This window comes from Vicia villosa, linkage group LG6 (assembly GCF_029867415.1).
Source record: "Vicia villosa cultivar HV-30 ecotype Madison, WI linkage group LG6, Vvil1.0, whole genome shotgun sequence".
Lineage (NCBI taxonomy): Eukaryota > Viridiplantae > Streptophyta > Magnoliopsida > Fabales > Fabaceae > Vicia > Vicia villosa.
In genome coordinates this window covers 146,050,286-146,065,086 of record NC_081185.1, presented here as the reverse complement: position 1 = coordinate 146,065,086, position 14,801 = coordinate 146,050,286, and the positions used below count along the sequence as shown (strand labels likewise).

Genomic DNA, 14,801 nt, shown 5'->3' with positions numbered 1-14,801 from the left:
TTTTATTATTTTTATTTAATTTATTTCTTTTGTGTGTATTTTAATTAGTTTAAAAATATTTTTATGCTCTAAAAAATTCTGAAAATTTTATTATAGGATTCAATGATGGTCTCTAACGTATGTTAAGTGATACATCAACACCATTAGTGTCACTTCGGTATTTTTGGAACGATGTTTATGAAAAAGGTTAACTGTGCAGACGTTAGTTTACATAAAGGACCAACTTGTAGCAAAAAAAACATCAAGGACCAACTTGTTACAATAAAATAACTTAAAGGACCCTGAGTATAATTTTGCCTTAATTGAATTATATTTAACCACTAATTCCTCCACTTTCCACCACCACCACCTCTACCGCGAGAATAACTACCTCCACCGCCACTTCCTCCATATCCACGATCTCTGCTTCCACCATAACCAATACCACCATATCCTTCTCCTCCACCAAATGCTCTATGCTATGAAGAAAAAAAGAATTAGCTTAGGGATGGTTGTACTGTACATGAGGCAAAGCAGAATTGTTTTCCCTTAAGAAAGTTACAGGAGTGTCTCCAATCATAACCTCATGTGGAATGCAAGATCTTAAGTGGAAAACAAACCTGTTTTAAGTTAATAGTCTGAAGATACCCATTAACGACAATTACAGAATATTCAGTCAATGTCTTTGAAGCAAAGTCTTCAATCAGAGCCTTCTTAGACCCAAAGCCATACATTATAAGAGCGAAGCCACAGCTGACTCATTCGGAAAAAAGTGAAGGTCAGAATATTTCCATGGTAGATATAATCACTTTTTAAAAAGATAAAAGTATTCAACAAATTATTATACATTATACAGCAAATAATGAATATAAAACGGTATTTATAAATTATAATAGCTTTTTTGGACTGACCTTTTGTATTATAGTTTGTGTAAACTTTTGTTAAAGGGATTATAAAAATAGTTTACGATATATACATAAACTGTCTTTAACTTATTTTAATAAACTCTAGGGTATATATAGCTTATGAAGACTGCTTATGTAAAAGCATACTTCAGCTTACCCTTTGATTTCATTTTCCATCCATCTCAAATTTTACATTTATTATGGAAAGAATCAGAATAACAAATATGGCTCTAAAGTAAATAAATAAATGCAGAAGAACATAGATCAACCAATTGTGCCTATATATCTTCGACAATAGAGTGGCCGCGGCACTTTTCTATTATGCAATGGATTACAATTTCATAGTACAAAGCTTTGTTGAAATACAACTGTCTAAGAGAGAGAAGCCATTCAGGATACATTGCTGCATAAGAATCCATTAACCGAGCAATCTCATTCTCAAGCTTAGGTTGAATATGTAATGCAGCTTCCCTAAGTTCCTACTCACATAAGAAATCAAAAAGTAAAATACAAGCAGAAAAGTTCGAGAGGATAAAGTTCATTTTCATTCATCAATTCATACCTGTTCATCAACAACATCGATGTCAGTAATCTTGCGCTTTGATTTCTTTACCGTTACTGTATGCAGAGGTGACGTTAGTGGCAGGGTCGGAGATGAAGTGAGGAGTTGTCCAGATTATGGTTGGTGAGTGGTTACTGTTAATGTGGAGAGAAAATGATGGTGGTCGTTTCCATTTTGCATCAGAATATATGGATTTTTATTGGTTTACTGTATCAACTTTTTTTCAATGAGAGAAAGAGGATGCTGAGTATTTTCTAACAAGTGGCGGCTACAAATTGGTTAAATATAATTCAATTAATTATTTATATAACCCTTTTACCACATCATCCAGCAAGTCAAAGCCCAGTCAACAAATGTGGTAAAAGGGTTTGTTAAATCCAGGTTTTGGGTTTTATAAGGGGCGTTTGGTAAAAAAAGAACATTCAAAGGGGCCAAACTGAAACTCGCTATATTGGCAGAGGGTGAAGTATATTAAACCCTATTTTTTAATAAAAAATCATGTGAAATTTCATGGGAATGAGCATTCCCACATTCTTACATGAGAATAAAATCATTGGAATTATAGAAGTTATTGAAAATTATTTTATTCCTTGAAACCTTTATTCCTAGGAATAAATTTTTTTCAAACTCTTAACAAACACGGGTATAACCATTTTATAAAGATTATTCCTGAAAACTTAATTTTTAAATTTGAAACAAACACCCCCTTAATGAATATAGACAATCTCTCATCTGAAGTAAATTAATATCATTAATGTTATAAGCATAAAAGAATTTAATTTTTGTGTGTGTAATAATATCATGATTGTTATTTTTCATATTTCAGGTTAGAAGATCACTAGCGGTTGCTGGAAATCTAGATCAAAGAGCAAGAAGATATGCAAATTTTTGTCACAATGATTTGAAATTTTTTGAGTTACATGGTTGTGTATGTACAATAAACGCAATAGAGTTTGTTAGACATCTGTTGAGGAATGTGAATTCGGTTAAGAAAATAACTTTTAGCTCCAATGACAATTACTATTTAGGTGCTGGAAGATGGACTAAGGGCACAAATAATGATTGGTTTGATCGCAATTTTATCCATGAGAGTCTTGAAGATGAAGTAAAAGGAAAGTGTCAACTTATAGTTTTGTAGTATTATCTATAATATAAGAAAATAAGTGGCTCTGGTTTTTACAAAATTACCCATCTTTACTTTTTGTACACCTATTAAAATTGTTGGTTTTTTGGTCTATCCACACAATTGTCCATTATATCTTAATATTTTATTCAACTATATTATAACTTATTTTCACCATTCTTTCTCTCTCTTCACCTTTTTAGTTTTCTACACTAATTTCTCTATACTTCATTTACTCTTTAAAAAAAATGGTATTTATGATCCACAAAACTTTAATAAAAAATATTATAAGGGAAAAAATTATTATTGATCTAAATATTTTTGTATAAAAAAATTTACTATTCATTCATATATTTTTGTAAATGATACCTAAACTTAAATATTATTTGTATCAGAAAAATCTATTATTGATCTAAATATTTTTATATAAAAAAAATATTATTTATGATTAAAAAATTTTTTATTCAAAAATGGTATACAGGAAAAAATCAATTATTGATCTAAATATTTTTTATCCGAAAATTTACTATTCACTCAAATATTTTTATAATTGATATCTAAACAAAAATAATATTTACTATTCACTCAGATATTTTTGTAAATGATACTGAACATAAATAATATTTAAATACGGGAAAAATCTATTATTGATCTAAATATTTTTATATACGAAAAATGGAATTTATGATCCAAAAAAAATTTATTCAAAAATGATATACGGGAAAAAAATCTATTATTGATCTAAATATTTTTTTATACGTAAATTTACTATTTATTCAAATATTTTTATAAATGATCCCTAAACAAAAATAATATTTATATATGGAAAAAAACTATTATTGATCTAAATATTTTTATATACGAAAAATGATATTTAGATCCATAAAAAATTTATTCAAAAATGGTATATGAGAAAAAATCTATTATTGATCTAAATTTTTTTATATACAAAAATTTACAATTTATCCAAATATTTTTGTAAATGATACTTAAACAAATAATATTTGAATACGGGAAAAAATATATTCTTGTCTACATATTTATATATAAGAAAGATGATATTTATGATTCAAATATTTATGATCCAAAAATGATATAAAAGGAAAAAAATTATTATTGATCTAAATATTTTAATATATACGAAAACTTTATTATTGATCTAAATATTTTTTCATTCTAAATATTCTATTAAAAATAAATATATTATATAAATAAATGCGCGTATCAGACCAGAACCCGTGCGTATGCACGAGTTTATTACTAGTTTTATTTATAGTGAAGTTCGTAGTTGTAACAACTTTTTAGTGTTATTTAATTTAGATAGATGTTCAACCATTGGCCTTAGACAAACATTTTCATATTTATGAGTTTGTTTTGTATAATTAGTCATTGCTAATGTTTTTTTATATATTTTTTTTATGAAAGTTAACTATGAATTAATCAACTAAAATTCACTATCAATCTCTTTTGCGTGTCATCATTCAAAGTTTGGAATTTTAATGGATTATTTTAAATTTAATGATTCAATAATAAAATTATAAAAATCAAATAGTTTTATTTATTTTATAAAAGTACAATTTTTTATTTAATTTCACAAAAAAAAATATTTTTTAAATCTAAGTGGATGTGGTTTAGTTAAACTTTAATTAGGTACTGTTTGGTAGAATTTTTTTCGATTGTAAAAGTTATTTTTGAGTTGAAGTTGAAAATAACAGCTTTATAAATAAAGTTAAAGTTGTTTGGTAATATTTATAATTTTATTTAAATTTCTTAAACTAAATCATTTAATATATATTGATGAAAATGTTTTATTTAATAGATAAATGAAATAATCTAAAAAAGTGAGAAAATAAAAAATATAATTTTTCGTCTATATTTAATAGAATGTTTGATGTAAAATATTTGCCGGTGAAAATAATGATTTTTGTTATTACTTTTAAAAATAATAAATATTAAATATATATGTAAAAATATTGTACACAAACGTAGATACAAATTAAAATAAAATAATACTATATTACTAAAGGATATGAAATATGTTAAGAAAACTAAATTAATAATTTTTTATAAAAATTTGAAAATATGTGAAGATAATGTTGGCACATGAATGAATAATATATTTTTTTAATTATATAAAATAAAATCATATGGGAAGAATTATGAAAATATAGGTTGGAATGAAGAATTAAAAAAATAATGTATAATATGTGATCGTATAAATTGTGTTTACAGATATTCGAAGATATATAGTTATGTACCAGTAAATGTTTCGAAAAATTATTATAAAGTTAGTTTCAATTGCTTTAATAGAAGCTACTTAAATTGTATTTTTATTCTTAAAATAAAAGTTACTTTTTTTTATAAGGAGGTTTTCTTAAATATTGTTTGACCCTACTTCTCTTTTAAAATAGAAGATAAGTCAACAAAATATCAAGTCAATTGGTACAATCAACTCAAAAGTCCATCCTTTGGCATGTAAATCATACAATCCCGCGGACTCTTACTGTCAATATATAAAAGGAAGCAAAAATCCAAATTTAAAATATTTATTCATCTATGATATAATTTTTTATTTAAGTTGCAGGTTTAATTTAAACTGTATAGTCATCTAAAATTTTATGTTCGTTACCATAAATTAAACCAACATGAAGTTCTTAAACTAAACAAAAAACAGGAAATTAGACCTCACAAACAACAAAATAAGGAAATCATTCATAATTCATTCAACAGGCAAGGAGATCAATCCAAACAAAAAAATATTTTAAACAAATGACTCAAAACATAAAAGAGTTGAATGAATTGTGTTGGTTTGAAAAACTAATTTCAAATGAAAAATCTTTCACAAAATCAAATTTTAAAATATATTTGTAAAACAAACAAGAAATAAATAGCATAATAGAGTAAATGTAAGAAGGAAATGCAACGGAAATAAATAATTGAAATGTAAAGAGATAAGAGTAGAGAAAAATGTAACCGAGATTTATAGAGGTTTGACCTAATGATTTAGCCTACGTCCTCTAACCAATAATTACTTCTTAAGAGTTCCACTATCATATGAGTTTTTAACAGGTTTTTCTCACGAACCTCCTTGCACAAGGATTGGAGTTTTACAATGGCTATTTGCCCATTCAGACATAGAGATTTAATTACTGAGACCTCCATACCCAACAAGAGATTTTACTGCCAAGACAATATTGAATCACAAAGAGCTTCTTCCATAAGGATGAACTCATGAACCTAACAAGAGTTTTAACTACGAAGATCTCCCAACCAAATAGAGGTCTTACAAGGATCACCACAACAATCAAACAAGAACTTTTCAATTGGTTTACCTCATAATCGAAACACACACCCACACACAGGGGGACAGAGAGAGAGAGAGAGAGAGAGAGAGAGAGGTGATATAAAGGTATTTGAAATATATTTTTTGGTATGTGAGAAACGAGAAATGAGCCCTTTATTTATAGGATAAAAATGGCTCAAATATGGAAACGATCAGGGGGGTTTAAGGCCCATAATCTTATAATTGATTATGAAGTACAAAAATGGAAGGTTTTCAAAAGTGCCATAACTAATCAACTATGAGCCCGTAATAACTGATTGTGAGGTGTTACAAAATGAGATGATAGTTTAGGCATAGGGGCTAATCATTTATATAGTGTAAATTTTACTCATAAAGAACTTTTTGACCTTTTAGGCAACTACCTAGGCACACAATATTTTTTTGTGATTTTAATAAAATAAGGGAGGGTTTCTGATAAATCGGAAGTACGAGTGTGATTTGCCTTAGTAATTTGGGAGATAGTCTTATACCTTTATACAAATAGATTAATCGACACAGATATGATGAGCTTTCATACTATCACTCTTTCATAACTCAAATGATTCAAGTTCCCTTGATATATTCAACATTGATTTAACACTTCATCTAGGACTTGAATTCTTCACTTCTATCTGATGATGCTTGAGATAAATCTTCAAGATAGCCATCATTATTAGACAAATTGCTTGATTAGAAATCTTCAATGATTATATTGAACAACTCTTGACATTAGGTGTTATCCTTCAAAGATAGGCCTTTGATATCTTATATCCAAGCATCACATCTTTATTACAACATCAGATGACGACTTCACCTCATAGTGTTGTGTAATGATATAATTTAGTGAAGCTTAGGGGGAGAGACGACGACTATGCTCTTGGCCTTTCACCTTCTCAAATCCCCTTACATTAGTTCAAGCGCCCGCGTTGGGGTTCAAGTGCCTTTTACTAGATGAGTCACCCGAGTCTTCAGTCTTCCTGTCTAGGATATGCGATCATGCGTAGAGCTTTTAATGGATTAACAAAAGCTACTTAAGAGGTCACAAGAATTAAGCGCACTTCCCTATATTTTAGCTAAAATCTAAAACCAAAATCTCATATCTCATTGAAATGTTAACCTTTCTCAATTTTTATTTCAGTTTAATGTTCAACTCTTTCTTCACTCATTTTCAACTTCAAGACTATTCAAGAACTTATCTATGGAATTCTATGGATTGAAGAATCTGAGAATTCACATGTGAGTCATTCAATAGTTTATCAAATAATTTTGTATTTATGTGAAAATTTATATGTATGATTAAATTATATAAACTCTCAATACACTGGTGCCTAAAAAAATTTATAACATACATGTTCTTAAAAGAAATTATTATTTATAATATATTATTTATTTATACGTGTCTTTTTTGTTTAAAGTAAAATTTATAAATATAATAGATGATTATTTGTTGGGTCTAATATTGGCTATCTAAATATGTTGCCTCCCTTGAATACATTGCAGACAATTATGATTCTTTTATTTTAGTTGACACATGTAACAAGTCTCATTATTTCAAATTTGAATAGTCTTTGTTCTCTTCTTATTTTTGGTATTTAAATTGATGCCTATTTTTAAATGATGTATAAAACAAATCATTATATGAGAATATTTGTGGATTTTTAATGATTAATTGATATAAATGACATATTATTAAAAAAAATTGAGAGAAAATTTTAAAATATATTTAAAAAGTTGCAATGATTAAAAATGTTTTTTTTATAGAAAATGTGTAATACTTTACGATTGAAGCAATATAACCATTTATGAACAATTTAAAGGGTTGTTTCCTTTCACCAAGTGGCATGAATTTATCTATAAATAGAGATAATTTATAGACTTAAAAACATACAAAAATCATCATATTTCATGTGCGAAAAATGACATCTAAGTCATTATTTTATTTTTCTAGTGCACGAGAAAAAAAAAGGAGAGAATTTTATTCGATAAAACATCATTGATCGATATGCTTAATGTGAATGTGGATTCATGTTAAGGTTTCCAAAGTATTCTGAAGGGGATTCGCCGGTTAACCCATTTGCATCCAATTTGCCTAAATTGGTGGGAGCGAATCGAACCTAAAGCTTAATGTAAACACACATTTTGGAATATTTTTTGTGCAACTTTTATCGTATTGTTTTCACCTTCTTCTTGTCCATGCTTTGCAGCAAATTAAACCCCTAACACAAGTTCTATGAATCTTTAGGTTTAATTCTCGATGTAATTTACACTTTAATGTGGTTCGTATTAAAAGCTTCAATTTTAAAGGAGATAATAATAATTTTTTATGATGGTGAAAGGTACACAATTAATTTTTATGATTTAAGTGATTTTGAATTTATAGTTATTTTTGTTGTGGTTAATTTATGAGTGCAACTTTCGTGGAGAAATGAACAATAAACTATTTAAGTATGTGAATTGAATAATTAAGAATACTAGATATATAGCCCGTGCGTTGCACGGGTTTAATTAAAATATTTTTTAAAATATTTTATAAAATTTAAAATATCAATTTAAGTAAATATAAACATATATAAATAACTTTTTAAATGTGAAACAGTGTTTATATTTAGTATTAATTTATTATAGAAAATAAATTTTGTATATTATTTATAAATATAAAAATTATTTAAGATTTATAAATATAGTAGTTTATTGATAAACGTTAAATATTATAATGTTAAATATACTGAGTTAAATTTTTTTTGTTCAATTAGTAAAAGAGACATTTTTCAATTTTTTAAAATAAATAAAAATAATTGAAGATAATTTTTATATTATTCAATAAATTTTAAATATCATATTTTATTTTAATAGTGCTATCACATTATATTTTATTCACTTATGATTGGATATTCTTATATTATTTATATTTATCTTTTGTTATATACGATTTGTAAATAACAACTCATTTATATTATAATAATTTTTTATTACTCACTCATCCCATAATAAATAATTTTTTAAGTTTAAAAATATACTCATTCGATTATTTTTTCAATAATAAGATAATTTTTTAAGTTTTAAATATACTCATTTGATTATAATATATTAGTTGAATGTCTTTTTTTTTTAAATAAGATAAATATTTCATTTAAGTTTATTTTATTTACTATGAATTGATTTATGTTCAATAAAAAAAAGTAAAAAACTATCCAACTTATTGTATTTGTTAATAGATAATATTATTTAGTGATATTGAAATTTATTTTTTATTTTTAAATATGAGAAATTAATTTGTATTTATTAGAATTTTTATGCACACAGTTAAAAATTTCAAGCAATAATTTAAATGTCAAATCAAATGAGGATGAGAAATAAATTTTATATTATACATTGAAATAGGAAAATTGTTAATTTATTAAAATTAGAAAAATAAATAAACTTATAATGATGTAACCGTAAGTAATTGTATAAGATTCTGGATTGTAATATATTATTTTATTAGGATAAACAAATGAAATATTCATTTATATTAAAATTTTAGAGATAAACTTTAAATATATGTCTAATTGTTTTTAATTTTCATATTGAAGGGTGCACAAAAGTAAACAATGGTTTTAAATAAATTATATTTTTTAAATAAAAAATTGATATTATCTTTTATATGGTGCAATATAATAATAAATCCGTTTACTTTAATTTGAGATTATATAATTTTATTATGAGAAATATTTTATTAGAGTCGGTCTGTTTGACCAAATTTAAAACACATCCACTTATAAGTAATCATAAATTTTCCTTAATTTTATATATGATATACAAAATACATATAAATATTTTGTATATCATTGCTTTTGTGAAATATTTTATTAGAGTCAGTCATTTTGACCAAATCTAAAACACATCCACATATACAAAATTTTATATCAATCCTACAAAAGCAATGATATACAAAATTTGATTAACAACAACAAAAACTATAAATGTGTCTTTTTAACGATGACTAATCTCATAAATCATATATCCTCACATATTCAAACAATTTTTCAATTTAGAATCCTATCGTATAGTCAATTGTGACACAACCTCTTTTTTTATACAAAAATATGTGATTTCAACCAAAAAAAAAAAAATTTTAATGGTTTAAATTACTTGTAAATTAAATTTTAATGGTTTAAATTACTTGTAAGATGTAATTAAAATGATGAGTGAAAAGAAAGACAATAAAAAAATTCTTAAAATTTCATATCTTTTTTATTTTTTCGGTTAATTATAGCAAATAGAAAGTAGACCAAAATAATATAGTAGCCAAAACCTCCCTTAAAGTTTGCCAATCCAAAAAATAATAACATAATAATTGTTCAAATCACATATATATGATATAATAATATATGATATAATAAGATATGATATAATAAGAATGGAGAATGAAAAAGACATGGAAAAGAAAAATCTTCAAAATTACATTTCTTTTTTTCCTGTTCTTCTAAAATAAACTCAAACAATATATTAGCAATTTTTAAATATTTTTCTTTGATTAAAAAAAATCTTATATATGATTTTTTTTATAAAATGAATAAATATATTAAAGATATTGAAAATAAAATTATACAAACAAATATATTAAATAAACATAATTATTATTGGCATATTAGTATAATTTAACTTTATAATTTCAAATTTAGTTGATGCAATTAAAATGGTTTGAGACAAAATTACCTCTAAGATATCATTTGTCATCGATTTCTTGAACACTAAAGATGCAATTGAAACAACAATATAAAGATAAGATCAAGTTACTTTAGTTAGTATCATACAATATTAACTAATGAATAGTCAAGATAATATGAAGATTGAGAAAGATAAACAAAAGTTAAAATACAAAAAATAAAATTGCTCCTACAAAATTACTGCTAAAAAGTGATTACAAATCAAAATTAAATATTAACTAATCAATAATCAAGATAATATGAAGATTAAGAAAGATAAATACAAATAATAAATTTGAGTATTATATATTCTCAAAATGTAACTCAATTAAAAATATATTTCATTAATTAATAAATTCTATAAAATAAAAACTTATTTCACTTTTACTTCATTCTATTTAAATCATATGTTTTTTTTATTTCTTCGCTATTATAAAATTTTTTAATTTTTTTTATAGCTATGGCTCAATATTATTATTATTATTATTATTATTATTATTATTATTATTTATATTGTATCAATTTAATGAATAATATAATACATATAATAGTATAAATAAATATTTGTGTTTTGTTAATATGTTTATTGTTAATATAAATAATTTAATATTTTATTTAAAGTGACTTCCAATTGATAAAATAGAAAAATTAGTTTAAGAGTTAATAATATATATTGGTATATAATTAATTTGTGAGGATGACATATTTTCTTCATGTATTAAATTAAAAATGAGGTTTTATAAATAGGTAGAATTATGTGACGATGACACATAAGCACGGAGATATGTGAGGATGACACATAAGCAAAAGCTAGGATTTTTGTCTAGGGTTTGTCATCATGACAACCTTACATTTATATTAAGTAGATATTTGATTTATGGTGTATACTTGAATGTAAAATACATGTTAAATATTATTCTTTGGTTCTAGTAATTTATTTTAATTAATAGTGCATTATTTATGGATTGAATAATTTGGTAAAAATTCATTAAATAAATATCATGAATATGAATTTATGATGCATGTATTGGTAAACAAAAATAATGATGTAGATAAAATGTTAAAAATATCAAGGACATGTTTAAATTGTATATTAGATTGTGTAAAAATTTATTAAATTTAAAATGATTTATCTCATATTATATGTCTATCAATGAAAATATTATTTCTTGTTCATCTTGATATTTAAATTAACTTTGGTATGTTTTAGATTATTGTAAGTTGACAAATATTCATGGAGAAAAGTTATAGAAGATATTAATGATGAGAATTCATTGTTTATTTTGTATTGTGATTTTTATTTGGATATACATAGAACATTGCTAAATATGAGACATGAATTAGTCACATTAAATTTGTTATGCATATATTTGTTATGCAAGAAAATTGTTTGTTTTAAAAGAATATAAATAAATTCTATGGTGTTATATTTATATGGAGTTTTTGAATTACATGTTTAAACTCATTTCAAGAAATAAAGTTAGTCATGAAAAATTTGTATGATCATGGTTGTGAATTTCTATAAATGTTTAATGCATTAAATATGTTTTGGATATATTGTAGCGGAAGTAAAATTTCAAAGTTAAAAAAGTTTGCTAATGAAGAATGACATAAAATTTGTGTATATGAAAAAAAAAGGTTTACATAGTCAATTGGTTCCGGTAAGTTAGCGCTTTTTTTATTTTTGTCCTTGTATCTTTTATTTTTGGGAATGATCCCTCAATGTTAAAATCTTTTTGGTTTTGACCTTTAAAGTTAAAATCCGCGGTAAAATCTGAAGAAAAATTCGCAGGAAATCTGCAGATTTTTTTGCGAATTTTAGTCTTAGGGACTAAATCCAAAAGAAATTCAATATTTAAGGACTTTATCCAGGAAAAAAAGACACAGGGACGAAAACCAAAAACACGCTAACTTATAGGGACCAACAAATTATTTAACTAAAAAGTAAATAACAAAAGTGTCATGGTGATAGTTTGTCAATACTATAAAGAATATAAATTTATTTTGTATATGATAATTGTACTAAAATGACAAAAATGTCATGTGTCAATGATAGTTGATAAATACTATCAAGAGTACATAAAATAATTATATGATTAATTGAGAGATTAAATATTTAAAATTTATTAAAGTTTGAAAAATCTTGCAATTCTTTGACGAAAGGATTGACAAAGATATAATGTTTTTGGATATAATTGAATATAATGAAGACATCATTAGGGATGTGGAACAAGCCCATATCTAATTAATCATCAATAGTGACAACTCAACTCAAACTTAATTAACATTAAGTATTGAGTTCAATGATGAAAGTACACTATTAGAGTGATTGAAGTACTTGACAATAGATACATCCCAAGAGGTAAAAGTACTTGGACCATACGAATAAATGTGGTAGGATGAGGTTTTCCTCTTAATAGACATATAACATATGTTTGCTGAAATGCATAATTATGGGTGCATTTCTGATAAAGTCTACTTATATGAGAATGAAGTGGTGCCGCTTCATAGAGTTCAAGGACTTGACTCTTAAATTCTCATGAAAAGGATATGAGACATAAGGCCTTATTTAACGTGTCATATTGATAATTCAATCAATGTTATCGAGATTTTATGTGTGAGTTATGCACGCTTGTTCTAATGAATAATTGATTCAAAGCATGTCTACCGATCTATTTGGGGATGAGTGAAAACTTAACTTACCAAGTAATGGTTCAAATTGTAAGATACCGTTATCTGAAACCATGAAATTTACTAAATAACTGATTTAAATATATTTTGAAAATGGTGGGGGTTGTGAGAGAAATTTCCAAAATATATTTGGAAAGTTGCAATGGTTAAAAAAGACTTTTTAGAGATAATGTATAATGCTTTACAATTGAAACAATATAACAATTCATTAACAAAATATTTAAAAGGGTTGTTTCCCTTCACCAAATGGCATGAATTTCTCTATAAATAGAGATAATTTGCAGACTTAAAAACATACAAAAATCATCATATTTCAAGTGCAAGAAATTATATTTAAGTCATTATTTTATTTTTCTAATGTACGAGAAAAAAAAGAGAACATTATTCAGTATAACATCATTGATCGATATGCTTAATGTGAATGTACGATCCATGTTAAAGTTTCCAAAGTATCTTGAAGGAGATTCGCCGGTTAACCCATTTGCATCTTATTTGCCTAAATTGGTGGAGGCGAATCAAACATAAAGCTTAGTGTAAACACACGCTTTGGAATATATTTTGTGCAACTTTTATGGTATCGTTTTCATCTTCTTCTTATCTATATTTTGCAACAGACCTCAACACAAGTTCTAAAAAAATAACATATGATTAATTTTGAGTCTTGTGCGAAAATGTGAGGATGAAAATAAAATTGTATCATATCTTTAATATTAGATATCTTTAATATTAGGTCTAAATTAATTATATTACTCATTTTAAACTAACAAACATATGATATCTTGTATAATTAAAATATATAAAAAAGACATGCATGCAGTTTTTCTTTAGACCCTTGAAAATTTTCTATGTAAGTTAGTTATAAATTTTCTTTAGACTAATTAGTTTGTTTAAATTTCAAAATAAAAAGAGTAAAAACACTTCACGTCTGTGATGGTTTGCCAACAATGGAAATCTAGGTTTCTTTTACTTTACTGAGTCACATGGTAATTTTAATTTACTTTTTTTATACATATAACTGGTGTATGCAGATATCAAAATTAAAGGTCTTAGATTTCAAAATTTTAGACTGTTGGAGTTACATATTGATGCAGCACCTTATCCTTTTATGGAATACTGTTCAATTGTAGATGTTTTGATGGCTTCTCATCATCTTCAAAAGTTTTCTCTCAAGGTGAGTTATTTAACATTATTTTTATGTTCATCTTTATTCTTTAAAAATGACATAAATTAATCTTTTTATGAAACACTGACTCAAGTTTCAACCATAAACCTAATTTCTCCATCAAAAGCAAGGCATGATGAGACAAAATCTTTTTAACATTGAGATGAAAGGGTAAGCATCACCTACTAGCCATAATTTTCAAGAATATTTTCTCATTATCTTTGCACATTTGACCTTTTTACATGCGAGAAACTCTTAGAGTGTGTTTAAATGAGGTAATTTAAAATTTTAAAAGAATTCAAAATTCAAAGCAATTCAAATGATTCAATTGAAATCTATTTATTTTTAAATTATTTTGTTTAGATGGAG

General features: G+C 25.0%; 1 protein-coding gene across 1 annotated transcript; it reads right to left on the bottom strand.

The window, feature by feature from the left end:
* Positions 1-320: 320 nt before the first annotated feature.
* On the bottom strand, positions 321-2,638 carry LOC131614916 (origin of replication complex subunit 2-like). The gene is made up of 5 exons (XM_058886449.1): positions 2,635-2,638; positions 1,447-1,502; positions 1,233-1,363; positions 600-732; positions 321-458 (listed from the first exon to the last, which is right to left on the bottom strand). Exons 1-5 carry the CDS (start codon positions 2,636-2,638, stop codon positions 321-323), a joined length of 462 nt encoding a protein of 153 aa, XP_058742432.1.
* Positions 2,639-14,801: the final 12,163 nt, after the last annotated feature.

Coding starts and splice junctions, on each gene's coding strand:
- LOC131614916 (XM_058886449.1), bottom strand. Junction 1,364..1,446: donor TCGATGTTGTTGATGAACAG/GTATGAATTGAT, acceptor TTATGTGAGTAG/GAACTTAGGGAAGCTGCATT. Junction 733..1,232: donor TTGTATTTCAACAAAGCTTT/GTACTATGAAAT, acceptor CGAATGAGTCAG/CTGTGGCTTCGCTCTTATAA.